The following is a 25996-nucleotide window of genomic DNA, read 5'->3' as shown; positions in this document are numbered from 1 at the left end:
TTAGCGGCTAAAGGACAAAAGGCGGAGGATCTGGAGAACCACACTTGGAGGCAAAACCTAAGAATTGTGGGATGCCTGAGAACATCAAGGGAGCGGATGCTGGCTCATATTTAGCCAAGATGTTGGAGAAGCTAATGGGGGAGTGGGCCTTTGACCGACTCCTGGAGGTCGACTGGGCGTATTGGGTGCTGATGAGGAAGCCGCATGCAAATGAGCTGCCGAGGTCGATGGTGGTATGGCTCCACCGATTCTGCGACAAGGAGAAGACATAGCGGTGGGCAAGGCAGACGAGGTGGTACACCGCGGAAGGTAATGAGCTCCGGGTGTACCAGGACTTGGGCACAGAACTGGCGAAGAGGGGAGCCGGGTTTAATCGAGTGAAGGCTGCCATCTTTAAGGGGGTGAAGTTTGGGATGCTGTACCCGACCTGCCTCTGGGTGACTCACAGCGGCCGATTATTTTGGTACACCAGAGGAGTCGATGGAGTTTGAAAGGAAAATGGACTGGCAGGAGGTGGTGTACATTGAACTGTGGAGGTGTGAGGAGATGTTGGTTTTTTTTTCTGCCTTCTTCGTTTTTGTTGCCTTTTATTTGTTGATTATGGGAAAACCTCTTTTTTGAGAGGTCTTGTTGGGTTCTGTGGCGGGGTCTTTGGGAAACATGGAGGATGAGTGCACCTTTTTCTTATTTGATTGTTGTTTTTGATATGGAGGTGTGAGAGCGGCGGGTGGTGAATCAGTGAGGCCTCGGAGGTTTGGCACCATGTGCGGGGTGTGCCAGGCTAGCTGGGCAGGCTAGCTAAAGCCAGGGCAGTGGGGGGTGAGCAGGTGTTAGTGCAGCAGAGGGAGATGGGATTATTGTTCTGCTTGGGGGGGGGGGGGGAGAGAAGAGGGGATGGGGGCTGCTGACAAAGGAGTGGTTGCTGTGGCACAGAAAGAATGGAGGTGGTGACAACAGATATCTGAGGATGGGCCTGGAGGATTGCATCATACGGGCTGGGGGCTGGCCCAAGAATGGATATTGTGGACTGGCGGCGGGTGGGGGGTGACCAGGTTGGTCACATGGACTGTGAGCGGGCTGAATGGGCCAGTCAAACGGTTGCGTGTGTTTGCTCACTTGAGGAGCTTGAACGCAAACATGACCTGTTTGCAAAAAACGCACTTGAAGGTCGGGGATCAGACTAGACTAAGGAAAGGGTGCATTGGGCATGTCTTTCATTCGGGATTAGATATGAAGACGCGGGGATGGCAATGCTGATAAACAAATGGGTGGCCTTTGAGGTGGGGATCATGGGAGGGAATTTTAACACAGTCATTGAGCGAGGGATGGACTGGTCAAACCAGAGGTCGGGGAGGGTGTCGGCGGTGGCGAAGGAGAGGAAGGGTTTCATGGAGTGCAAGGGGTGGAGGGGGTAGATTGGTGGAGGTGTCGGAGGTTGAGTGCGAAGAAGTTTTTGTACTTCTCCCATGTGCACAGGGTGTACTTGCGGATTGATTATTTTAGACCATAAGACCAGTAAGCATTGCGCAGGTCAAGGACACACAGCCTGAGTGAGAGAGATACAGACCGAGTGAGAATTTGGTAATTTGGTGCAGTGAGGTAATTCGGTGAAGAGTGGGAGAAGGTGCTTTTTCCCTACTGTTTTGTTCTCTCTCTTTCTTCGGGCCTAATTTCGGGAGCCGTTCGGAGGAGGAGGAGCAGTCTCTGTGAGTATAAAAACCTTACGGAAACTTCCTGTTTTCCAGTTTGTTTCCCAAAAGTGACGTCAGAGGGAAGCTGTGATCTGAGTGGTTGATAGCAAATCTGCCGCAAATTTTAAAAAAAACACAGCTAAACTCATAAACTTAAATTAAACTAATTAATTAATTAGTGATGGCTGGTCAGGTGATGTGCTTGAGCTGCTTGATGTGGGAGCTGGCAGATCCCATTGCGAGCTGCAGCGACCACATCTGCAGTAAGTGTTGGCTGCTCGAAGAGCTCCGGCTCAGAGTTGATGAGCTGGAGTCTGAGCTTCAAACACTGAGGCACATCCGGGAGGGGGAGACTTACCTGGACACTGTGTTTCAGGAGGCAGTCACACCTGTCAGAGTAAGTAGTTTAAATCCTGCCAGTGGCCAGGGACAGCAGGGTGTGACTGCAAGTCAGGCAGGTAAAGGGAACCAGCAGTCAGGAACTCAGGAGCCTCAGCCCTTGACTCTGTCCAACAGGTATGAGGCACTTGCTCCCTGTGTGGATGGCGAACAGGGCTGCAGGAAGGATCAGTCAGCTGACCAAGGCACCATGGTTCAGCAGGCCATTCAAGGGGAGGGAGTAAATAGGCAAGTTGTAGTTGTAGGGGATTCTATTATCAGGGGGATAGATAGTATCCTTTGTGAGCAGGATAAAGAGTCCCGCATGGTATGTTGCCTGCCCGGTGCTAGGGTTCGGGACATCTCTGACCGGCTTGAAAGGATGCTGGAGAGGGAGGGGGAGGATCCAGTTGTTGTGGTCCATGTCGGTACCAACAACATAGGCAAGTCTAGGAAAGAGGACCTGTTTAGAGATTATAAAGAGCTAGGATTCAAATTAAAAAACAGGTCCTCAAGGGTCATAATCTCCGGATTACTGCCCGAGCCACGTGCAAATTGGCATAGGGAGGCAAGAATAAGGGAAGTTAACACGTGGCTGAAAGAGTGGTGTGGGAAAGGGGGGTTCCTTTTCATGGGACACTGGCATCAGTTTTGGGACAGGGGGGACCTATACCGTTGGGATGGTCTCCACCTGAACCGAGCTGGGACCAGTGTTCTGGCGAAAAGAATAAATAGGGTGGTCAATAGGACTTGAAACTAAAGATTGGGGGGGGAAGGGAAAGTCAGGGAACCAAGAAGTGACGTAATCAGTGGGAAGCGTAGCTGCTTAGGAATACAAAAAAGCACAAAAAGACAAAACTCAGGAGAGGTTACGATAGTCCCCATCCCACAAAATATGACACAGTGTATGGAAAGGCTCAGTAAACCAAGGTCCACCACACTAAGAAAACAAAAAGGGACGGTCAACAGAGAATTAAAGGTGCTATATTTAAATGCGCGCAGTGTACGGAACAAGGTAGATGAGCTTGTGGCCCAGATTGTGACTGGCAGGTATGTGGTAGGCATCACAGAGACATGGTTGCAGGGGGATCAGGACTGGCATTTAAACATCCAGGGATTCACAACCTATCGAAAAGACAGGGAGGTGGGCAGAGGGGGCGGGGTTGCCTTGTTAATTAGGAATGAAATTAAATCAATAGCACTAAATGACATAGGGTCAGATGATGTGGAGTCTGTGTGGGTAGAGTTGAGGAACCACAAAGGCAAAAAAACCAAAATGGGAGTTATGTACAGGCCTCCTAACAGTGGTCAGGACCGGGGGCACAAAATGCACCACGAAATAGAAAGTGCATGTCAGAAAGGCAAGGTCACAGTGATCATGGGGGACTTCAATATGCAGGTGGACTGGGTAAATAATGCTGCCAATGGACCCAAGGAAAGGGAATTCATTGAATGTTTACAGGAGGGCTTTTTGGAACAGCTTGTGATGGAGCCCACGAGGGAACAGGCCATTCTGGACTTAGTGTTATGTAATGAGCCAGGCTTGATTAAAGATCCTAAAGTAAGGGAGCACTGAGGAGGCAGTGCTCATAATATGGTAGAATTCCATCTCCAATTTTAAAGAAAGAAGGTAGAATCAGATGTAAAGGTGTTACAGTTAAATAAAGGTAACTACAGGGGCATGAGGGAGGAACTGACGAAAATCGACTAGGAGCAGAGCCTAGTGGGAAAGACAGTAGAACAGCAATGGCAGGAGTTTCTGGGAGTAATTGAGGACACAGTGCAGAGGTTCATCCCAAAGAAAAGGTTATCAGAGGGGGGATTAGGCAGCCATGGCTGACAAAGGAAGTTAGGGAATGCATCAAAGCAAAAGAGAAAGCCTATAATGTGGCAAAGAGTAGTGGGAAGTCAGAAGATTGGGAAGGCTACAAAAACAAACAGAGGATAACAAAGAGAGAAATAAGGAAAGAGAGGATCAAATATGAAGGTAGGCTAGCCAGTAACATTAGGAATGATAGTAAAAGTTTATTTAAATACATTAAAAACAAACGGGAGGCAAAAGTTGACATTGGGCCGCTCCAAAATGACGCTGGTAATTTTGTGATGGGAGACAAGGAAATAGCTGAGGAACTAAATAAGTACTTTGCGTCAGTCTTCACAGTAGAAGACATGAGTAATATCCCACCAATTCCGGAGAGTCAGGGGGCAGAGTTGAATATCGTAGCCATCACAAAGGAGAAAGTCCTAGAGAAACTAAGAGGTCTAAAAATTGATAAATCTCCGGGCCAGATGGACTACATCCTAGAGTTCTAAAGGAGATAGCTGAAGAAATAGTGGAGGCGTTCGTTATGATCTTTCAAAAGTCACTGGAGTCCGGGAAAGTCCCAGAGGATTGGAAAATCGCTGTTGTAACCCCCCTGTTCAAGAAGGGAACAAGGAAAAAGATGGAAAATTATAGGCCAATTAGCCTAACCTCGGTTGTTGGCAAGATTCTAGAATCCATTGTTAAGGATGAGATTTCTAAATTCTTGGAAGTGCAGGGTCAGATTAGGACAAGTCAGCATGGATTTAGTAAGGGGAGGTCGTGCCTGACAAACCTGTTAGAGTTCTTTGAAGAGATAACAAATAGGTTAGACCAAGGAGAGCCAATGGATGTTATCTATATTGACTTCCAAAAGGCCTTTGATAAGGTGCCTCACGGGAGACTGCTGAGTAAAATAAGGGCCCATGGTATTCGAGGCAAGGTACTAACATGGATTGACGATTGGCTGTCAGGCAGAAGGCAGAGAGTTGGGATAAAAGGTTCTTTTTCGGAATGGCAACCGGTGACGAGTGGTGTCCCGCAGGGTTCAGTGTTGGGGCCGCAGCTGTTCTCTTTATATATTAACGATCTAGATGATGGGACTGGGGGCATTCTGGCTAAGTTTGCCGATGATACAAAGATAGGTGGAGGGGCAGGTAGTATGGAGGAGGTGGGGAGGCTGCAGAAAGATTTAGACAGTTTAGGAGAGTGGTCCAAGAAATGGCTGATGATATTCAACGTGGGCAAGTGCGAGGTCTTGCACTTTGGAAAAAAGAATAGAGGCGTGGACTAATTTCTAAACGGTGACAAAATTCATAATGCTGAAGTGCAAAGGGACTTGGGAGTCCTAGTCCAGGATTCTCTAAAGGTCAACTTGCAAGTTGAGTCCGTAATTAAGAAAGCAAATGCAATGTTGTCATTCATCTCAAGAGGCTTGGAATATAAAAGCAGGGATGTACTTCTGAAGCTTTATAAAGCATTAGTTAGGCCCCATTTAGAATACTGTGAGCAATTTTGGGCCCCACACCTCAGGAAGGACATACTGGCACTGGAGCAGGTTCAGCGGAGATTCACACGGATGATCCCAGGAATGGTAGGCCTAACATACGATGAACGTCTGAGGATCCTGGGATTATATTCATTGGAGTTTAGGAGGTTGAGGGGAGATCTAATAGAAACTTACAAGATAATGAATGGCTTAGATAGGGTGGATCTTGATGCCTCCCAGTGTGTCCGAAATATAAAGCAACGGGTCGTCCACATATAACGTCCACAAACAACTAGAGAAGTTGTTTCCATTAGCAGGGGAGACTAGGACCTGGGGGCACAGCCTTAGAATAAAAGGGAGTCACTTTAGAACAGAGATGAGGAGAAATTTCTTCAGCCAGAGAGTGGTGGGTCTGTGGAATTCATTGCCAGAGGGCGGTGGAGGCCGGGACGTTGAGTGTCTTTAAGACAGAAATTGATAAATTCTTGATTTCTCGAGGAATTAAGGGCTATGGAGAGAGAGCGGGTAAATGGAGTTGAAATCAGCCATGATTGAATGGCGGAGTGGACTCGATGGGCCGAATGGCCTTACTTCCGCTCCTATGTCTTATGGTCTTATGCTGGCCCACCAACTTAGGAAGCAGGTGGTGGTGAGGGAGATCAGAAAGGTGAAGGATGAGGGCAGCACGGTGGTGCAGTGGTTAGCACACCTCACGCGCCGAGGTCCCACGTTCGATCCCGGCTGTGGGTCACTGTCCGTGTGGAGTTTGCACATTATCCCCGTGTCTGCGTGGGTTTCGCCCCCACAACCCAAAGATGTGCAGGGTAGGTGGATTTACCACGCTAAATTGCCCCTTAATTGGAAAAAATGAATTGGGTACTCTAAATTTATTATTAAAAAAAGCAGGGTGAAGGATGGGAGGGGAAGGATGATTCTGGACCCGGTGGGGGTAAATGGGGTTTTTGAGGAGTTTTTTTAGGAGACTTTACGAATCGGCGGGGGGAGGGAATACGGTGGTTCCTGGACAGGTTGGAGTTCCCCAGGATGGAGGAGGACTTGGTGGAGGGGCCCCCATTGGACTGGGTTTCGTTATATGTGGACGACCCGTTGCTTTATATTTCGGACACACTGGGAGGCATCAGGGGAATTATGGGTGTTTTAGAGGAGTTTGCCCGGTTTTCCGGATACAAGCTAAACATGGGGAAGAGTGAGGTCTTCTCGATCGAGGCCAGGGGGCAGGAGAGGAGGTTGGGTGAGCTGCCGTTTAAGGTGGTGAGCTTCAAATATTTATCCAGGTAGCACAGGGATGGGAACAACTTCACAAATTGAATCTGGCACGGTTGGTGGAACAGATGAAGGGGGATTTTAAGAGGTGGGATATGCTGCCGCTGTCGCTGGCGGGGCAGGTGCAGACAGTGAAAATAACAGTGCTCCCGAGGCTTTTATTTGTTTTTCAGAACCTTCTGATCTTCGTCCCAAAGATCATTCTTTAGTAAAATGAATTTGTTGATCTCGGGGTTTGTGTGGGCGGGGAAAGTCCCACGGGTTAAGAAGGTTCTGTCGGAGCAGGAGAGTGCGGGCTGGCCATGCCAAACGTAATGAATTATTATTGGGCAACGAATATCGCTATGGTAAAGAAGTGCGTTGTGGGGGAAGGGTTGGCATGGGGGCGGGTGGAGGCAACCTCTTGCAGGGGTACAAGTCTGGGGGCATTGTTGACAGCGCCTCTGCCTTCCTTGACAGCCAAGTACTCCACGAGCCCGGTGGCAGGCGAGGAGACAGTGGCAGCAGCATTTGAGGTTGGAAGGTGCCTGGAGGTTGTGGGCACCAATTTGCGGTAATCATAGATTTGCACTGGGGGGCTGGATCGATTTGGAGACCTGTTTGTGGGGGGCAGCTTTTCGAGTTTAGAGAAATTGGACGAGGAATATGAGCTGCCCAGCGGGAGCAGGTTTAGCTACTTACAGGTACGGGACTATGTGAGGAAGCAGGTGACATCTTTTCCCATCTGCCATCCCGGGACTACAGGTCAAGGATGTGTCGAAGGAGGGTATGGGGAGGGCAAGGTGTCCAAGATTTACAAGGAGTTAACGGACTGGGAGGGAGCCCCGATAGGAGAGGTCAAGAGGAAATGGGAGGAAGAGCTGTGTGTGTGTGGGGGGGGGGTTTGGGCATGTCCGAAGCTGAAGGCGTTCTGTCAGGGCTTCGCGGACATCATGTCCGAGGTGCTGAAAAAGGAGACATGCTGTCGAAGCATTTTGTCTTGCACTCATCGCAAGAGTACAAAATGTCAAAGGGAACAATATATATTGCATAATAAGTGGGTGCGGATTGGTTGGCAAGTCCACTCTGATTAAGTGTTGTCATGGCGAATGCATCAGGGAACAGTTAAATGTCAAGCTTTTGTTGAAATTCAAACTAGACAGGTCGACTCTGATTGGTCAAGGCATTGCCATAGGGAGTGGACCAGAGAATGGCTGTCCCCCAAGCTTCTCTTCAGTTGGAAAAGACGTGTGGCCATGCTCCTTCTGTCTGCAAAGGGCTGTGTGTAAATATATGCACCTTTAATTTTAATAATCTTTATTGTCACAAGTAGGCTTACATTAACACTGCAATGATGTTACTGTGAAAAGCCCCGAGTCGCCACATTCCGGTGCCTGTTCGGGTACACAGAGGGAGAATTCAGAATGTCCAAATTACCTAACAGCATGTCTTTCAGGACTTGTGGGAGGAAACCGGAGCACCTGGAGGAAACCCAAGCATACACAGGGAGAACGTGCAGGCTCCGCACAGACAGTGACCCAAGCCGGGAGTCGAACCTGGGACCCTGGTGCTATGAATCAACAGAGCAAACCAGTGTGCTACCGTGCCATCCCTTTCTAGCATGTGTAAGTGGGCCACAGTGGGCCCAACTGATAATCTTAAATTGTTTTTCAGTGTAATTCTTAGTACAATCAGGATTGTTTAGCAAGTGTTGTCTGATCGTGGAATCACATCTAATGCTGGACACTATGGGTGGGATTTAGTGGCCATTCAAGCAAATTATGTAATGGCCGCTAAATCTCACGAGGGGCCAAAGATGGGATTTGCACCAGCGAGATTTCGGGACGTAACCTTTCTGTGCCCTTCTTGATAACGCGATCAAGTTCACGCCCAGGAAGGACGCAAACATGATTGTCATGAATCTGAATCCATTATAATATACTTAGCGTGGTTAATGTCACAACTTCAGCCCTCATTGAATCTTCCCATCCAACCGACTTGATGTCACGCTGGCTCAAATTCTACTGCTTTTTATAAACGGGAGCTAGGCACCATGATCTCTGAGAGGGAGTAAGGAGGTGAGCACTGTTTCCACCAGCACCAGGGGTCTGTTCCCCAGCTGTGGTATTACAATTATGGACACGTGGGTTTTTAAAACACAAAACAATGTTTATTCCATGAACTCAACTTAACCTTTTAAATAAACATTGGATCACTTAACACCCCTTACTGCAAAGATAACCCCGAAAATAATACAACACTAAATAATCTTTCAGTTATTGCTTTCAACATCCAAGAGACTGAACACCTTTAAACAGAAACACATCAGGTTAAAGGCATTACTATTATGAGTTTAAATCACCCAAATGATCCAGAGATAGTCTTTCATGGCAGAGATTACAGCAGATCCAGCTCACTGCAAACACAGACACACCCAAGCTCTTTTTCTCAGAACTGAAACTAAAACTGCAAAATGGCTGATCTAAAGCCCAGCTCCACCCACACTCTGACATCACTGCATTTCTTAAAGGTACATTGCATAAACATCCATTTCCTAAAGGCACTCTCACATGACAGCAGTCTGAGTAAGATGGGTGCCTCTAAGTATTTTCTATCCCTGAAGTAGAAAGCAATTATGCCCTCTACCGTCCGGATACTCGTGCTCGTCACACTAATTGGCCATCAAGAGTTAACGCTTAACAATGCCAGCTGGTGTGGCACGTGGCACAGTGGTTAGCACTGGGACTGCGGCGCTGAGGACCTGGGCTTGAATCCCAGCCTTGGGTCACTGACTGCGTGGAGTTTGCACATTCTCACTGTCTGCATGGGTTTCAGCCCCACAACCCAAAGGTGGATTGGCCACACTAAATTGCCCCTTAATTGGAAAAAAAGAAATAATTGGGTACTCTAAATTTATCCAAAAAAAAAAACCAATGCCAGCTGCCCACATTTTCAAAGTGAAGGGATTAGATGAATACTCGGGCTTCAAGGCTAAATGCTTGGGTGTACGGGATCAAGAGTCAATATAAATAGTTCCCTTTGAGATATGGTACTCTTGCAAATCTGCCCTGCTGAGTGCAAGTCATAAAGCTTTGACAGCATGGGCACAATCCAACCGTCACACTGCGCCTTAAAAATAGCTTGCTGTGGCGCAGCATGGTCGATAAAAGCCATGAGAACCCACTCCCGGTATCTACCCGGCTTGCAAAACCTACTGAGATCCAATGCGATCTCACGAGACATTGTGATATAAATCCTGCCCATTGTGGGCAGAATCACTTTTTAGCAAATCTGCATATTAAAGCAAGACTCACTTTCTAAAAAAAATATTTTTATTAAGGGTTTTTCAAATTGTACAGAAAAAAGGCAAGCGTGACCAGAACAAAAAAAACCAAACACATATCACATTATTTACATCAGTTAACGTTTGTTATTTACAATAGTTAAGGCTTCTCTTTTGACTTTCTCCAGTAGGCGTTAGTTCGAGCTGGGTCCCCTGCCTCCCTCTTCCCCTTTTCTTCCTGATCCCCCTCCCCTTCTGGTCTTCTGGCATGCCCTCTTCCTTGACCAGTTTTTATGTCTTATTCCTATTTAGTTGGCGTGACGCTGTGTATTATGTTGTTTGCTATGCATGTTTGGCCTCTATGTCTCTTTATTCACCCCCCTCCTCCCCACCTTTTGTTTGCGTTCATTGTTATACTGTGGCTTCCCTCTCCCTTCCTTTGGCTTATTGGCTGTTGGCTACAAACAAGTCTTGGAACAACTGGATGAATGGCTCCCATGTTTTGTGGAAGCCTTCTTTGACTCCCGGACGGCAAATTTAATTTTCTCAATCTGGAGAAATTCCGATAGGTCGGCCAGCCAGCCTGCAGCTTTGGGTTGTGCCGATTGCCAACCGAGCAGGATTTTCCGTCAGGCAATTAGGGAGGCAAAGGCAAGGGGTCGGCCCTCTTCCCCATGAAGTGATCTGGCTGTTCTGACACCCCAAAGATTGTCACTCTCGGGCATGGCTCTACCCTCATCCCGACGACCTTCGACATTGCCTCGAAGAAGGCTGTCCAGAACTCGACAAGTCTGGGGCAAGACAAGAAAATGTGGGTGTGGTTGGCCAGCTTCCTTGGTATCGTTCGCATTTGTCCTCCCCTTGTGGGAAGAACCTGCTCATTCGGGTTCTGATTAAGTGGGCTCTGTGTACCACTTTCAGCTGCATTAGGCTCTGCTTTGCGCACGTGAAGGTGGAGTTGACCCTGTACAGTGCTTCGCTCCAGAGTTCCCACCCCACTTCAAACCCTAGGTCTTCCTCCCACTTTTCCCTGGTCTCGTCCAGTAGTGTGCCTGCCCTTGCCCATACAGGTTGCAGCAGTCCCCCCTCCCCAGTATGTCCGCATCTAGGAAGTCCTCTAACAGCGATTGTTGCAGTGATTGTGGGTACGCTTTTGTTTCTCTATGTAGGATGTTTTTGGCTGCATGTATCTCAGCTCATTAACCCACATCAGCTGGACATTCTGCTAGTTCCTTGAATGTTGCCAGTCTGCTGTCAGCGTTGAAGTCCCAAACTGTCAACTACCTCCCATCTTGTCTCCACCTTTTGAAGGTGGTGTCCATTATGGCTGGCGCAAACCTGTGGTTGCTGCAGATGGGGGCTTTAACTGACATTTTGGTTAATCCGAAGTGCTGTCACAGTTGGTTCTACGAGCAGAGTGTTGCAATCATCACTAGGCTCGTTGAGTGTTTGTTTGGTGGGGATGGGAACGCAGCTGTGGCCAAGGCCCGAAGGGAGGCCCCGTGCATAATTCCTCCTCCATTCGCACCCACTTAGTCCCCCCCCCCTCCCCCGCGCCCCCCCCCCCCCCCCCCTGGCAAATGGTTCTCGTTCTCTAATGTACCTTTTTGGGGATCCTAGGATTCTTCCCCCCCGACACAAACGCCATGATCAGTTTTTCTAATGAGTTGAAGGTGGCCTTGGGGATGTAGATCGGTATGGATCTGAACAGGAAGAGGAACCTGAACAGTACGTTCATCTTGATCGTCTGCACTTTCCCTGCCAGGGAGCGTGTGAGTGAGACCCACCTCTGCGAGTCCTTTTTTACTTCCTCCACCAGAATGGTCAGGCTCCATTTGTGGATCAGTGCCCAGTCATGGGCGATTTGGATCCTCAGGTAGCTGAATTTGTATCGGGCTCGTTTAAATGGCAGCCCCTCCAGCTCTGCCCCACTTCTGATTGGTTCACGGGAAGATTTCACTTTTGCTCAAGTTGAGTTTGTCGCCTGAGAAGGCTCCAAACCCTTTCAGGAGCTTCACGATTCCGTCCATGCTGCTTTGCGGGTCCGGGATGTAGTGAAATGTAGAAAATAGGTGCAGGAGGTATCAACATGATCATGCAAATTCAGTATCCCACTCCCGCTTTCTCTCCATACCATTTGATCCCTTTAGCCACAAGGACCAGGTCCAGCTCCCTCTTGAACGAACTCTATACAACGAACTGACCCCAACAGCTTTCTGTGGTGGAGAATTCCACAGCTTCACATCTCTGAGAGAAAAGAGTTTCTTCCTTATCTCAGTCCTGAATGGTTTTCCCTTTATTCTTAGGCTGTGACCCCTAGTTCTGGTTGGCCCCAACATCGGGAACATTCTTCCCGCATCTAGCTTGTCTAGTCCCATCAAGATTTTATCAGTTTCTGAGATCCCCTCTCATTCTTCTAAACTTCAGTAAGTACAAGCCCAATCGATCCAGTCTTTCTTCATATGTCAGTCCTGCCATCCCGGGAACTAGTCTGGTGAACCTTCGCTGGACACCCTCAATAGCATGAATGTCCTTCCTCAAACTAAGAGACCAAAACTGCACACAATAATAAAGGTGTGGCCTTACCAAGGCCCTGTATAACTGCAGCAGGACATCCATACTCCGATACTCAAATCCTCTTGCTATGAAGGCCAGCATGCCATTAGCGTTCCTCATCGCCTACTGTACCTGCATGCCAACCTTCAGCGACTGTTCCATCATGACACCCAGGTCTCGTTGCATTTCCCCTTTTCTTGAACTGCCATCATTCAGATAATAACCTGCCTTCCTGTTTTTGCCACCAAAGTGGATAACCTCACACTTACCCACATTATATTGCATTTGCCAAGTATTTGCCCACTCAGCCAGCCTGTCCAAGCCACCCTGCAGCCTCTCTGTATCCTCCTCACAGCACACACTGCCACCCAGCTTAGTGTCTTCTGCAAATTTGGAGATATTGCATGCAATCCCTTCGTCCAATTCATTAATGTATATTGTGAACAGCTGGGGTCCCAGCACTGAACCCTGTGGTACCCCACGAGTCACTGCCTGCCATTCTGAGAAGGACCTGTTTATTTCCACTTTCTGCTTCTCGTCTGCCAACCAGTTCTCTATCCACGTCAATACATCACCCCAATACCATGAGCTTTAATTTTGCTCATTACTCTTGTGTGGGACCTTGTCAAAAACGTTTTGAAAGTCTAGGTACACAACATCTGCTGGTTCACCCTTGTCTACTCTACGGGTCACATCCTCAAACAATTCCAGAAGATTTGTTAAGTATGATTTCCCTTTAGTGAATCCATGCTGACTTGGACCGATCCCATCCCCACTTTCCAAATGCTCAGTTATTTCATTCTTAATAATTGACTCCAGCATTTTCCCCACTACCAATGTCAGGCTAACCGGTCTATAGTTCCCCATTTTCTCTCTCCCTCTTTTTTTAAAAAGTGGGGTTACATTAGCTACCTTCCAATCCATTGGAACTCTTCCAGAGTCTGTAGAATGCTGGAAAATGATCACCAATACATCTATTATTTCTAGGACCACTTAAGTACTCTGGGATGCAGAACATCAGGCCCTGGCGACTTATCGGGTTTTAATTCCATCAATTTCCCCAATGTAATTCCTGACTAATAACAATTTCCTTCAATTCCTCCTTCATGCTAGACCCTCTGTCCCCTAGTATTTCCGGAAGGTTATTTGTGTCCTACTTAGTGAAGACAGATCCAAAGGTGCAGGTCATCTGCATAGAGCGAGACTTTGTGGTCTCAGTCTCCTCTCCGGATCCAATTCTTTGACGCCCTGAGCGCAATCGCAAGTGGTTTGATCGCTAGGGAGAACAGCAGCGGGGACAATGAGCATCTCTGCTTTGTGCCTCTGTGCAGCTGGAAGTATTTAGAGCTGGTGGTATTTGTCCACATGCACGCTATGGGAGCACTATAAAGGAGTTTCACCAGGCGATGAACCCTGCTCCAAACACAAACCACTCCAGTACCTCTATGAGGTGCTGCCATTCAACTCTGTCGAAGGCCTTTTCTGCAACCAGGTAGATGATCACCTCTGGTGTTCTCTCCCCGATGGAGTCATTATCACATTCAGCAGGCGCCTGATGTTTGAGGTTAGCTGTCTACCCTTGACAAAGCCCATTTTGTCCTCTGCTACCACCTCTGGTATGCAGTCCTCCAATTGCCTGGTTAGGATCTTGGCCAATATTTTCACGTCGACGTTTATCACCACAATGGATCTGTAGGACCCACATTCTGTTGGGTCTTTGCCTTTTTTGGGTATCAGTAAGATTGAGGCTTGTGCTAGCACAGGTGTCCCTCGCCTGCGAGTTCGTGAACATCTCCCTCAAGTGCGGGGCCAGTAATGTAGAATTTATTTTTGTAGAGGTCCACCGGGAATCCATCTGGGCCCAGTGCCTTCCCCGCCTGCATGGAGTTGATACTCTCCATGATTTCTCCCAGTTCTAGTGGTGCCTCCAGCGCCCGTTTTCTGTCTTCCCCCACAACTGGCACGTGCAGTCCATCAAGGAACTGTCTCAACCCCAAGTGCCCTGCAGGGGTCTCGGAGGTGTACAGCCCCAGGTAGAATGTCTCCAATGCTTCGTTGACCTTTTCCGGCTCCGCTACTAGTTTGCCGTTGTTATTTCTAATCTGAACTATTTCCCTCATGGCTGCCTGCTTTCTCAGCTAGTGAGCCAGCAGCCGGCAAGCTTTGCCTCCATGCTAGTACAGCGTACCCCGTGCGGAGTTGGTGCACTGCATCCTTGTGGAGAGCAGATCAAAGTCCATTTGTAGATTTTTCTTCTCTGTCAGGAGCTCTACGGTCAGGGCCTTGGGGTGTCGCCGGTCTACCTCCAGTATGGAGTCGACTAGTTGTTGCCTAGCCATCCTCTCTTCCCTGTCTCTACATGCCTTGTAAACAATGTTCCTTCCCCTCATTGTTCCCGTTGCTGACGTGTACCCCCCCCTCTTTGCCAGGCGCTCTTTCCCTTGTGGGAGATGCGCCGCGGCCCCTCTCTTGCTCATACTTTCTGGTACTAGCTTTCCCGCTAGTGTGGTGGCCCCCCTCCCAGGGTCACCCGCTGTCTATTCTCCCTAACTGCTATTCTCCTCACCCTGTCCTGCACTCTGCTGCCCTCGCTCTTTCTTTCCACCGTTGCAATTTCCAGTCCCCAGAACGAGGCAGTACTTCGAGTGTCCTTCGAGAAAGTTAATTAAATAAAGAAAGTCTCTTTGGGTGTTCTTTTCATCGCTGTCCCTGCTGCTGTTTCTCCAGCCTATTCTCCGGTCTTGATACCAGTGCATTTTAGCGATTATCGCCCTTGGTTGTTCTCTAGCCTTGGATTTTGGATGGAACGACTGGGGGGCTCTGGCTATTTATGGTGGGTTGGGGAACCAATCCATTCCCACCAGATTGGCCAGCACTTGGGACACATAGTCCGTGGGGTCTCTGCCTTTGATCCTCTCCGGCAGGCCACCTATCCCCAGGTTTTGGCGCCTTGATAGTTTTTCCCGATCCTCTATCTTTCCTGTCAGTCTCCTCTGCATCGCAACCAACCTTGTTATCTCTTTCTCCAGGATGGCGATCCAGTCGCTCTGATCTGTTGTGGCCTTTTCTGGCTCTTTTATGGTGCTCTCCTGGGCTTCCAGCCACCTCTCCACCTTGTCCAGGGCTACCTGCGTGGTTACCAGAGCTCCCCAAGCTGCCGCCCTGACTGCAGCCTTAATATCGTTTTTTTGTCTCCTCTCTAGGTTCTCTCAGTTCCCTTGAGAGAAAAGCCCTCCATCCACCCTCTGGCTCCTTGTGCAGAGTCTCCTTGCAGGAGGGCCTCCTGCCAGTCGGAAGGTATATTGTAGCCCGCCTCTCCATCACGGCGTTCAACAAACTACCAAGGACCCCCTCAGTAAATCTAGGAGCTGGTTTCCTCACAACCACCCTCCTGGTTTGAATGAAAGTGCCGTGGAGCCGTTTAAATGCACTTTGTCATTTTTCTAAAGAAAATTCCACCCTATGTTTTGAGTTTTGCGAACATGAGTTGGGTGGGTATGGTCGGTTCTTTCCCTGTTGCAAACAACCAAAGAGATGTGCTGCTTGACATGACCAACCAGTCATTGAGACTTACAGCCTACATTCCTGGCATCACCCCGGCATTGAAATTCATATACCACATTACTCATTTGTGTGGTAGGCACAACGTCTTTGTGGCGTGTTGGCAGCATTTCTCTTTTCTCAGCAATACATTAAACAGAGTTTCGTAGTTACCATCACCTTCCGTCAGAGAGAAAGGGTGAACATCACAATGCATTAAAGGAACACTCATCCACCTACCAGCCATTGGCCCCAATTTTCTGCAGCTCTGAGATTCCAAAAGACAGGGATCCCATGAAATCATTTCTGGTGGTTAGATCCCAGTCCCATATCCCAATGGAAAGCCTCCGATCCTTATCAGAATCCTTTAGATTGCTGTTGGCGGCAAACAGACGTGAAGATTCAGTTAGAGGGAAAGGAAGTTATTGGAGGAACTGCAGAGAGACTAACTAGAGTACTAAATTTGGACCATGAACATAGAACTAGAGCAACACAGTCTGCAGTGAATAAATCTTTCACAAGATCACGACCATCAATTGTGGACGTAAAACTAATTCACACTTGGAAAGCAGTTGAGGCCAGGTTTAAAAAATAACTCAGACGTAGGTATAGCTGGAAATTCTGGCATTTATTGCCGATTGCTAGTTTCCCCATGGGAAGGTGATGGTGAGCTTTTGCCTTAAACTACTGTGGCTCATGTGCTCCCATATTGCTGTTAGGAATGGGGCTTCAAGATTTTGACCAGCCATGATCAAGGAACTGCCGATATGCCTCCAAGTCAGGATGGTGCAACTCCTTCTGGGCAGTAAAGGTCACAATTATCAAAGAAGCCTTGGTGAATTGCTCCATTACATCCAGTTGATGGGGTACCCTGCAGTCATGGTGTGCAGTTTTGGAAGGAGTGAATGTATAGATGGTGGGTTGGCTGCCAATCAAATGGACTGACTTAGACCTGGATGGATAATTTGATCAAAGAAAAGGGAGCCGGATAAATATTGAGTTAAGATTTGGACTAAGGTTGATAAATGAAGTGAGGACACCAACACAGTCAGGTTCAGAGCTCGGATGTTTTGGTGCAGTTCAGACCGGTATTCACCCACACTTAGTCATTTTTTGGAGCATGGGCAATTTCTCCACGGTAAAAGCCACACTTAGAATTTGTTTTCTGCAGTGGGGAACTAAAGACACCAGCTCCTCAGAGATCGGAGATCCGTTGTTAAAGGGTGGTCAGATCTCAAAGTGAGGTTAAGGGTCCCCCCCCCCCGCCTGTCAGACATAGGCAACATCCTCAACCCTTGACGCCGAGGGACAACTTCCTCCCCCACCATCACTCAGTCCATGTGAACCCCCCCCACCCCCATGAGGGTGACCCGGCCCCACAACCATCCATCCTCATGGGCATCGGGGCATGCCCCCCCCCCTCCCCACCCCCAAGTGATCAAACCTGCTATGTGGTGACTGAGGGACCCCCAGCTTTAGAGCCTCACATTCACCCACCCCACCCTTCATAACCACCCTTCACCCCTTTCATGGGCATGGCCCACTCAGGCACTGCCCTGGCACTGCCAACATGGCACCCCTGCATGTGTCACCAGGCACCCATGCAGTGCCAGGGTGGCAGTACTAGGGTGGCACTGTCAGGGTCCAACCGGTGAACTCCAATGGCCACCGAGCTCCCGTCATGGCCATAACGCCTGGTCTCAGTTTGTGGAGACCAGTACAATTCCGCGCCTAAGTGAGGCCTCACCGATGCAGCTGGTTACTACTGGGAGCATGTGGCCTCAAACGGACTGCACATATTTAAATGAGTCTAATGGTTCATTTGAATATGACTATCTGGATTATGCCCAGTGAGTGCATGATCCAGATCACAGCGGGGATAGTGAGCCGGGTACATCGCGGTCAGCTTGGCGCCTGGCACAAAACCAGTTTTGGGCTTCTCCAGCTATGCACCAGGCACAACAGGATCAACGCTGGGCACAATTGGGAGGGAAAATCGTGCCCAATTAACTCTCTTTATTTCTAAAACTTTGTATATAATTTGGATGGTTATGTCCTTACAATGTGAAACTCTCATTCCAGGCTGGATTCAAGGAGCATTTGATGGTCTTGGTTTTCTGTTTGCTCTCACTCTTAGGATCAGGGATCAGTTTCAGCTTCACATATGGATCAGAGAGACCATTGGGGTCCATTGGAACCAAGTTCTTAGCTTCCTTCACTGTTAAAAATACAATTCAAAGAGGAAGCAAAAGATTTAAAGTAAGATATAATTTATCTTAGTATTGTCAATGTTGTTTTATTTCAATAAATATTAACTTTAGACATCAGTTTGAATGTTAGGAACTATTTCCTCCACCAAACACCCAACGACAACAATCGTAGAACTGATAGCACAGAAAGTCACTATTCAGCCCATCAGCAAGTGCTGAATCAATTAGTTTAGAGACTGGGTTCCTAGCTTTCATTTATTCTAATCATTATGTCATATTATTTGAGATGTCAGCAGGACAATGTAGAGAGAGTTTAACTCTATCTAGCCCATTCAGTTCCTGTCCTGAGAATGTTTGATGAGGCAGTATAAGAGGGAGTTTATCTCTGTATCTACCCTAGAAATGTTTGATGGGATAGTACAAGAGGGAGTTCAACTCAGCATCTAACCCAGTGGTGGGAAACCTGTGGCCAGGGGGTCACATGTGGTGCATCTGGATTCTGAGTGTGGCCCACGAAACATTTTGTTGACCGTTGCCCAGGCACAGAGTAGCCACATTCCACTGGTTTCTATCCGGTATAAAGTGGAGTGATACGCACGTAAAGCAAGGGCGTCATGATAGCACAGTGGTTAGCACTGTTGATTCGCAGCTCCAGGGTCCCAAGTTCGATTGCCGGCTGGGTCACTGTCTGTGCGGAGTCTGCACGTTCTCCCCTTGTCTGTGTGGGTTTCCTCCGGGTGTTCCGGCTTTCTCCCACAGTCCAAAGATGTGCAGGTTAGGTGGATTTGCCATGATAAATTGTCCTTTGTGTCCAAAAAGGATAGGTGGGGTTACTGGGTTACGGGGATAGGGTGGAGGTGTGGACCTTGGGTAGGGTGCTCTTTCCAAGGGCCGGTGCAGACTCGATGGGCCGAATGGTCCCCTTCTGCGCTGTAAATGCTCTGAAAAGTGAAGTGAGGTACATGCTGATTGCGCAACATTGACAAAGAGCCATGCGCTCCCTCTGCATCCAAAGTGTAATTCGTTATTTGGTTTTCACCATTTGAAATTGATGACAGTTGCATTAATATATGAATGATTAAGCATTTTCTATAACTCATTATGAAATACTCGGTGTGTATTAAATTTATTTATTCATGGGGTCATGGTTAGTGAATTTGCCGATTTCAATCTTGTGGCCCACTGAGATGAAGGAGGGCCATTCATATGGCTCACCCACTAGCATAGGTTGTCCACTGATCTAACCCATGCAGTACCTAAACTAGGAATGTTTGATGGGGCAGTGTTGGGCAACCTGCAGCCTCTGGACCGTATGCAGCCCATCAGACATTTTGTTGACCATTGCCCATGCGCAATGTTGACAGATTCCACTGGTTTCTGATGGTGTGGCCTTTTTCCTATTGGTATTACCAAAGTGATATCTACTGAAATGAGGTGCAAGCTGCTTGCATACAACATTGACTGAATGCCATGCGCTCCCTGTGTGTCCAATCAGATTGCACTGTGCAAGTAAACATAAACTTTTCCTTTTAGAATCATATAATCATAGAGTTTCTAGAGTGCAGAAAGAGGCTATGCGGCCCATCAGGTCTGCACCGATCCTCAGAAAGGGCACCCTACCTAGGCCCTATCCCCAGCCCTATCCCCCTAACTCCATAACCCCACCTAACTTGTACATCTCTGGGCTGTGGGAGGAAACCTGAGCACTCGGGAGGAAAACCACGCAGACATGGGAAAAACATGGAAACTCCACACAGGCACCCAAGGTGGGAATTGAACTTGGTTCCCTGGCACTGTGAGACAGCAATGCTAACCCATTGTGCCACTCTGCCGCCATTTGAAGTTGGAAGGTTTTTACCATTTGAAGTTGATGACAGTTTGATTAATATATGAATGAGTAAGCATTTTCTATAACTCATTATGAAATATTCGACACGTATTAAATGTATTTAATCCTATTCACGGGGGTCACAGTTATTGCTCTTGCCCAATTTAAATCTTGCAGCCCACTGAGATGAAGGAGGTCCACTTATGTGGCCCGCTCCCCAGCCTAGGTTACTTATTATTGGTGTAGAGGGAAATTGTATCTAACCTATATTGTACCTGCCTGGGAGTAAAAACAGAAAATGCTGGATCAACTTAACAGGTCAGACAGCATCTGTGGAGCAAAACAGTTAACGTTTCGGATCTAAACGACCCTTCTACAGAAACTTGCCTGGGAGTGTTTGATGATTATGATGCTCTGATTTTTAAATTATTGTTCTACTGCTAGTATTAAAACACCATCAGTCAGAAGGCCTCAGGTAGCTGAAATGGAAAGTGTCTGGTCCAACATTGTCCATTTTAGAATGCACAACACAAATCACTAAAACAAGTATCACATTTTGCAGAATTTAAATAGTTAAATGATTATCTAGTTTGATAAAGAGCTGCTTGAAGAATCTGTCCCCATTTTGTTTCAAAACATTTTTCGAGGTTAAAATTCAAAAGCAGCAGAGGGAACGCATGTTGAAAAAGAGGCAAATGTGATACTGATGTCAGAGGCTCTTCATAAAAGACCAGCAAGCAAGCGGAATGGAATTATGAATCGGGAGATGGAGTTAAAACTCTGAAACACAGAGTGAAATCTTGTGACGGCCACGCTCAAACACATCCCAGAGACTCTGCATGCAGGTTCTATGCTGTTTGAACCTCTAGTGGTGGTTTTGGGACATAAGATGGAAATCTTCAGCAACAAACCCCAAAACATTAGGAAGCAGCTCATCACATCTCTCAGAAACATTCAACATATCTCCGACACAACAGGAATGTAGTGAATGACCCATTAATCGGTTCTCTGGAGGTATTAGATGAGAGGGGAACCCTGGATGAACTAACTCACTGTTGATTACCAATGCAGCAAATGGGACCTTTAACATTGACCTGAACCATCAGACACGACCTTGATTTCATTTCACAATCTGGTGTTGGAATTTTTTGCCACATCCAGATTCAGGAGCAGCTCAGCCCAACACCTATTCCAAAATGAAGCATTGCCATCTGCTGGCTAGTTTTCAAATTACACCACAAGAAATGTTTTCTTTAAATTACATCATAGAACATACAGTGCAGAAGGAGGCCATTCGGCCCATCGAGTCTGCACCGACCCACTTAAGCCTTCACTTCCACCCTATCCCCGTAACCCAATAACCCTCCGAACCTTTTTGGTCACTAAGGGCAATTTATCATGGCCAATCCACCTAACCTGCACGTCTTTGGACTGTGGGAGGAAACCGAAATACCCCTGAGGAAACCCACGCAGACGCAGGGAGAACGTGCAGACTCTGCACAGGCAGTGACCCAGCGGGGAATCGAACCTGGGAACCTGGCACTGTGAAGCCACTGTACTGCCCCATCTTTACAGCCTAACGGGTGATCAAATCATGAACTTTTTAAAGTGTAGTCAGGGTTTTGGAGCAGATGTCTCCTCTCACCCCAGGCCCATACAATTGTACACTCTTAATTAATCCCTTAATTTTAAACTATTAATTTTCAAATATATCCAATTAAATTTTGTGTGAGATTTCTTTGATCATTCCTGCAGGTCCGCCTCATTTGTTTACAGCTGGATAAATATTTCACTAACTATGAGTTAAAGGGAAAGACAGCTGATCCAACCTGATGTGGATCACTTGCTGATGGGAAGAGGTGCAATTGGCAGTATTGCAAGCTGCAAGACAAGATCCTTCAGCTTTTCTCAAATACCCTTCAGCTCGATTTTACTTGCATTTATTTAACTACCTGAAATAGTGTGAAGAGGAGTCCACAATGACACAGGTTGTTAGAGAGCAGAAGGTGGGGCGGGAAGAGGGAGCGAGAAAAGGAATGAATTTGGGGTCGAAAGATAGAAGGAAGAAAATGGAGGGGCAATAAGTGGAGGAGTGGGACATGATGTTAATTCTTTCAACTTAATGATGAATGCTTAATCTGTGAGCCAAACCTTCAACCCAGAATTGTAAATCTACTCATCATTCCAGGTTCAATAACAAAAAGCCTTTGCATTTATATTGCAACTTTCATGACCGTGGCACATTCCAAAGTGCTTTACAGTCAATAAAGTACTTTTTTTTACTGTTGTAATGTAGAGAAATGCAGCAGTTATTATGCATGTAGAAAGATCTTAATTGTGATAATTATCAGATCACTTGTTTCAGCAGTGCACTGAAATGTGCACCTGGATTTTGTGCTGAAGTCTATGAGGCGAGAATTGAACCCACCTTTTTTGATATTCACACTAACCCCACTCAGACACATCCCAAGAGTGGTGTCATAACCCCCATGAGGACCATGGGGAAACCACCATTGATCTCCTTGTGAGACTCTTGGAATACGAGCTCCCTAGGTAGGGGGCAGAGACCAACCACCTGGGGCTCATTAAGGTAGGCGACAAAAGCAGGCCCAACTCAGGGCCTGATCAGATCTGTCCTCCAGCAAGGTCTGTACTGGGAGTGAGATGCAGTACTAAGCATGTAATTGTAAATAAATTCACCTTCGTTTATGACAGCTTCCAAACTTATTATAAGTATCAGCATGCACAAACCTTTCTGACCGAGTCAGTACAGCCCACTGAGCCACAGCGGACAATGTAGGATGCCAGTTGAGGTTACCCCATGATCTAAAGATTATCATTTTCAGGACATGTGCAGGAATGGGGACATTGCACAGCTGACCCTGCAGGTATTTTCTGCACTGCTTATGAATGAGCACGATGTTTAGTTGTATTAATATATTTCTTCCACAAGATGGCACCAATACACCACCAGTTGCTATGGTCTATTAATGTGTGCAGGTCAGAAATCTATTTGCACTGATTCCAGATACAGATTGGGCCTGGTGTAAACAGGTCCGAAGGTCAGAAACAGATTCTAAACAGTCTATGATCCCAGAAAAACCATGTTGTACTTACCTAACACAGTGAGTAGATCTTTGACTATCTCAGCCTTAATGAAAATGCGGCCCCTTCGTTCAGTGTGATCCATCCCGCACATGCTGGGCACATTGGATACGCATCGCTTGTGCACATTCATCATACAGGCTGAAAAACAAAATCTCTTCAATTTTTTTACTTTCCTCTTTTTATCATCCATCAGTTTGCCTGGTTCTTTCCTGAGAGTGCCTACCTATGCTGGAGCCAGCTGTCCTCTGGGACCTCACAGAATTGCCAGTTCTCCATGTATGATCTTAAGTCAGCAGATGTGGGCTGTTGGATCGGATCTAGACCTCACCTAACTGGGACACATATCACTATCCAGCAGAGGTCACAGGGTAGTGATCAGGCCTGGTCATTAAACTACCTTTCCACAATGCACAGATAGTCATTACCCACCCTTCCCCCTGAATAGTTGCAACTCTCCATAAGCACTCAGGATAACTGCATTGGTCTGAATTCATTTGAGTGAACTTAGCTAACACAATACAGGCCTCAATGTGGGGCCCCGTGATCAGGACCCAAATCCCCAGAATACTGTTGCTTTTTTGTTTCTCTTCCCACACTTGGTGTTGCACAGGGCTTACTTTCTTCTGTTCCCATAGCCAGTTTTTCCTCAAAGGCTTATAGCTCGAGGGACATAGCTGATTCGGAGACTCTCTCACTCTTACCACCTGTCCACCTGTGTGTTGGAAGGATTTCAATGCTCGCCGCATTATGAACGCACCTTCAAGTCCTGGAGTCGGACTCGAATCTGGAGCTCCTGGCTCAGAGGCAGGGGCGCCACCCACTGAGCCACAAGACCTTTGTACAATTACGTAAATCCAGAATCTTAATCTTCCCTAAACAAGAATCCCAAATCCCCGAATATTAGCCACACATTAATCTAAAAATATTCATCTCCAACCACAGAAACATTACCATTTAAACCCAAAAATATTAACCCCAAAACATCAAACATATCCTTCTAAGGCCATTCGGCCCTAACAGATCAATCCCCAAATTCCCAAACATTAACACTCAAGCTCAAAAATATTAACCCCCTAAACCTCAGCAAAACCTTCTCATTGCTTTAGTGAACCTGTAGTTATTGTGTATTTGTAAAAACTCCACTGTACATTATGGCATGTTTGAGACAGGAGGCTCCATTGTTCCACCCAATTATCCTCATTCCCGGTGACCCCTGTACATTCTTCATTAAACATGAAGCTTTTCAGATGTAATTGTATGGTGGTGTAGTGGTTTATTACTGCTCTAATATTCTGAGAACATGAAAATTCATATCTCACCGTGGAGAATTTGAACATAGTTTAAAACAAATCTGGAAACACTTATAAAGGAAACTTGCCATCCTCATTGGTCTGGCCTATGTGATTCCAGACTGTACCAATGTGGTTGACCATTGACTGTCCTCTTAAGTGGCATAACAATGTACCCACTTATATCTAACAATTATCAACAGTTCAGGAAGCTGGTCCACCATCACCTGCCCAGCTCTAGGGATGGGCGATAAATGCTGGCCTTGCAAGTAATACTCACATTCTCCTTTGTAAAATCTTTGCATTTTCCGATCTCTATCTGCAGCTCAGTAAGCAAGAGTGATAGGACCTAAATTTCAACCTGAATTTTTGGCACTTACTGTCACATTTCATGCCCTGGTGAATGAGGCCATACAGCAGTGAACCACAGTGGTCACAGAACGTTGGGCTGGAATAGGTGTGAACCTTAAAACCATGTTTGTTCCGGGGATCCTGGAATCAAAAAAGAAAATCAAGAAATGGGGTTAGAAGTCAGCAACAAGTAAAAGGAGCCTTTGAGGGTGATGAATGGGGGGGGGCGGAGGTGGAGAAGAGGCATTGCAGGGAAGAACACATATATACTGTTGGCTCTGAACCCATTAAAACTCATGATCGATGTAACCTAAAGCTAAACATCACAGAAAAAACAAGAGCTTAAGGCAGTAAAAGCATTGACAGTTGGTTAACAAACTGGTTTGATAGACCAAACATTCCAGTGCTTCATAGGGAGAGGTCGGCATTGAGGGTGAGGAGTTCTAAAGATAGCTGCCAAACAAATGGCCAGCAAGCAGAGTTTTGAATGTGAAGAGAGAGGTAGCTTGACAATGAAAATTATGAAGCTTGCTCAAGAGACTGAATGGTTTGCACATGTTCATAAAGTGTAAGTCATCCTAGTCCCAGGTGACCATAGGCTGCTTTCCCTTTGAGGGAATTTAACTTCTCTTTCCAGAGTTCTTGAGCTTTTCTCAAGTCCACCATTATTGTAAGACCCTAATAAAGCTGCTGGTTTTATGGCCGTTACCATAGCGATTCCAGTCAGGTAGAGTAAATGGAAACATAGATTATGGAGTATAACTACTAACATAGATCTATTGGCTGAGTGGCTTATTTCTTTGCTGTATGTTCCAAATACTCTCTGGCCCCCGAGGATCTATCTTTGTCACTCTCCAATTTCTCCACCTCACCACCATCTTGCTTGCCTCCTCCGCTGTAACTAAATGATCAGACAGCTTATTCTACATCCATACTGGAAGAGCTGAAATTTCCTCCGATAAATATTGGGAAGACGGAGGCAATTGTTTTCGGCTCCACTCCAAATTCAATTCCTTAGCAACTGAATCCATGGCTTTCCGTGACAATAGCCTGCAATTTAGGCAGTCGATTCACACCTTTCGATGTCACATTTGACCCCAAGATGAGCTTCGTTTATATTCACTGTGGTAGTATGTATTAGGGGTCATGTGGGACTGGAAGCCCTAATGTCATTGGCTGACAGATCCCGGGTCCTGGTTGGCCGTTGAC

General features: G+C 46.9%; 1 protein-coding gene across 2 annotated transcripts in view; it reads right to left on the bottom strand.

Annotated features, from left to right (window-relative positions):
- The window catches only part of LOC140394178 (protein kinase C beta type), a 532929-nt gene that overhangs the window by 112568 nt on the left and 394365 nt on the right, over positions 1-25996 (bottom strand). For both annotated transcript variants that reach the window (XM_072481132.1, XM_072481130.1), the window contains exons 4-7: positions 24817-24928; positions 23157-23285; positions 18063-18219; positions 16242-16376 (exon numbers count right to left, since the gene is read on the bottom strand). In XM_072481132.1, the coding sequence (XP_072337233.1) occupies positions 16242-16376; positions 18063-18219; positions 23157-23285; positions 24817-24928 (533 nt within the window). The remainder of the gene's footprint in view (positions 1-16241; positions 16377-18062; positions 18220-23156; positions 23286-24816; positions 24929-25996) is intronic.

Source organism: Scyliorhinus torazame, chromosome 17, assembly GCF_047496885.1.
Source record: "Scyliorhinus torazame isolate Kashiwa2021f chromosome 17, sScyTor2.1, whole genome shotgun sequence".
NCBI classification, from domain to species: domain Eukaryota; kingdom Metazoa; phylum Chordata; class Chondrichthyes; order Carcharhiniformes; family Scyliorhinidae; genus Scyliorhinus; species Scyliorhinus torazame.
Note: the sequence above shows the minus strand (reverse complement) of the source record. Positions and strands in the feature narration are given on the sequence as shown.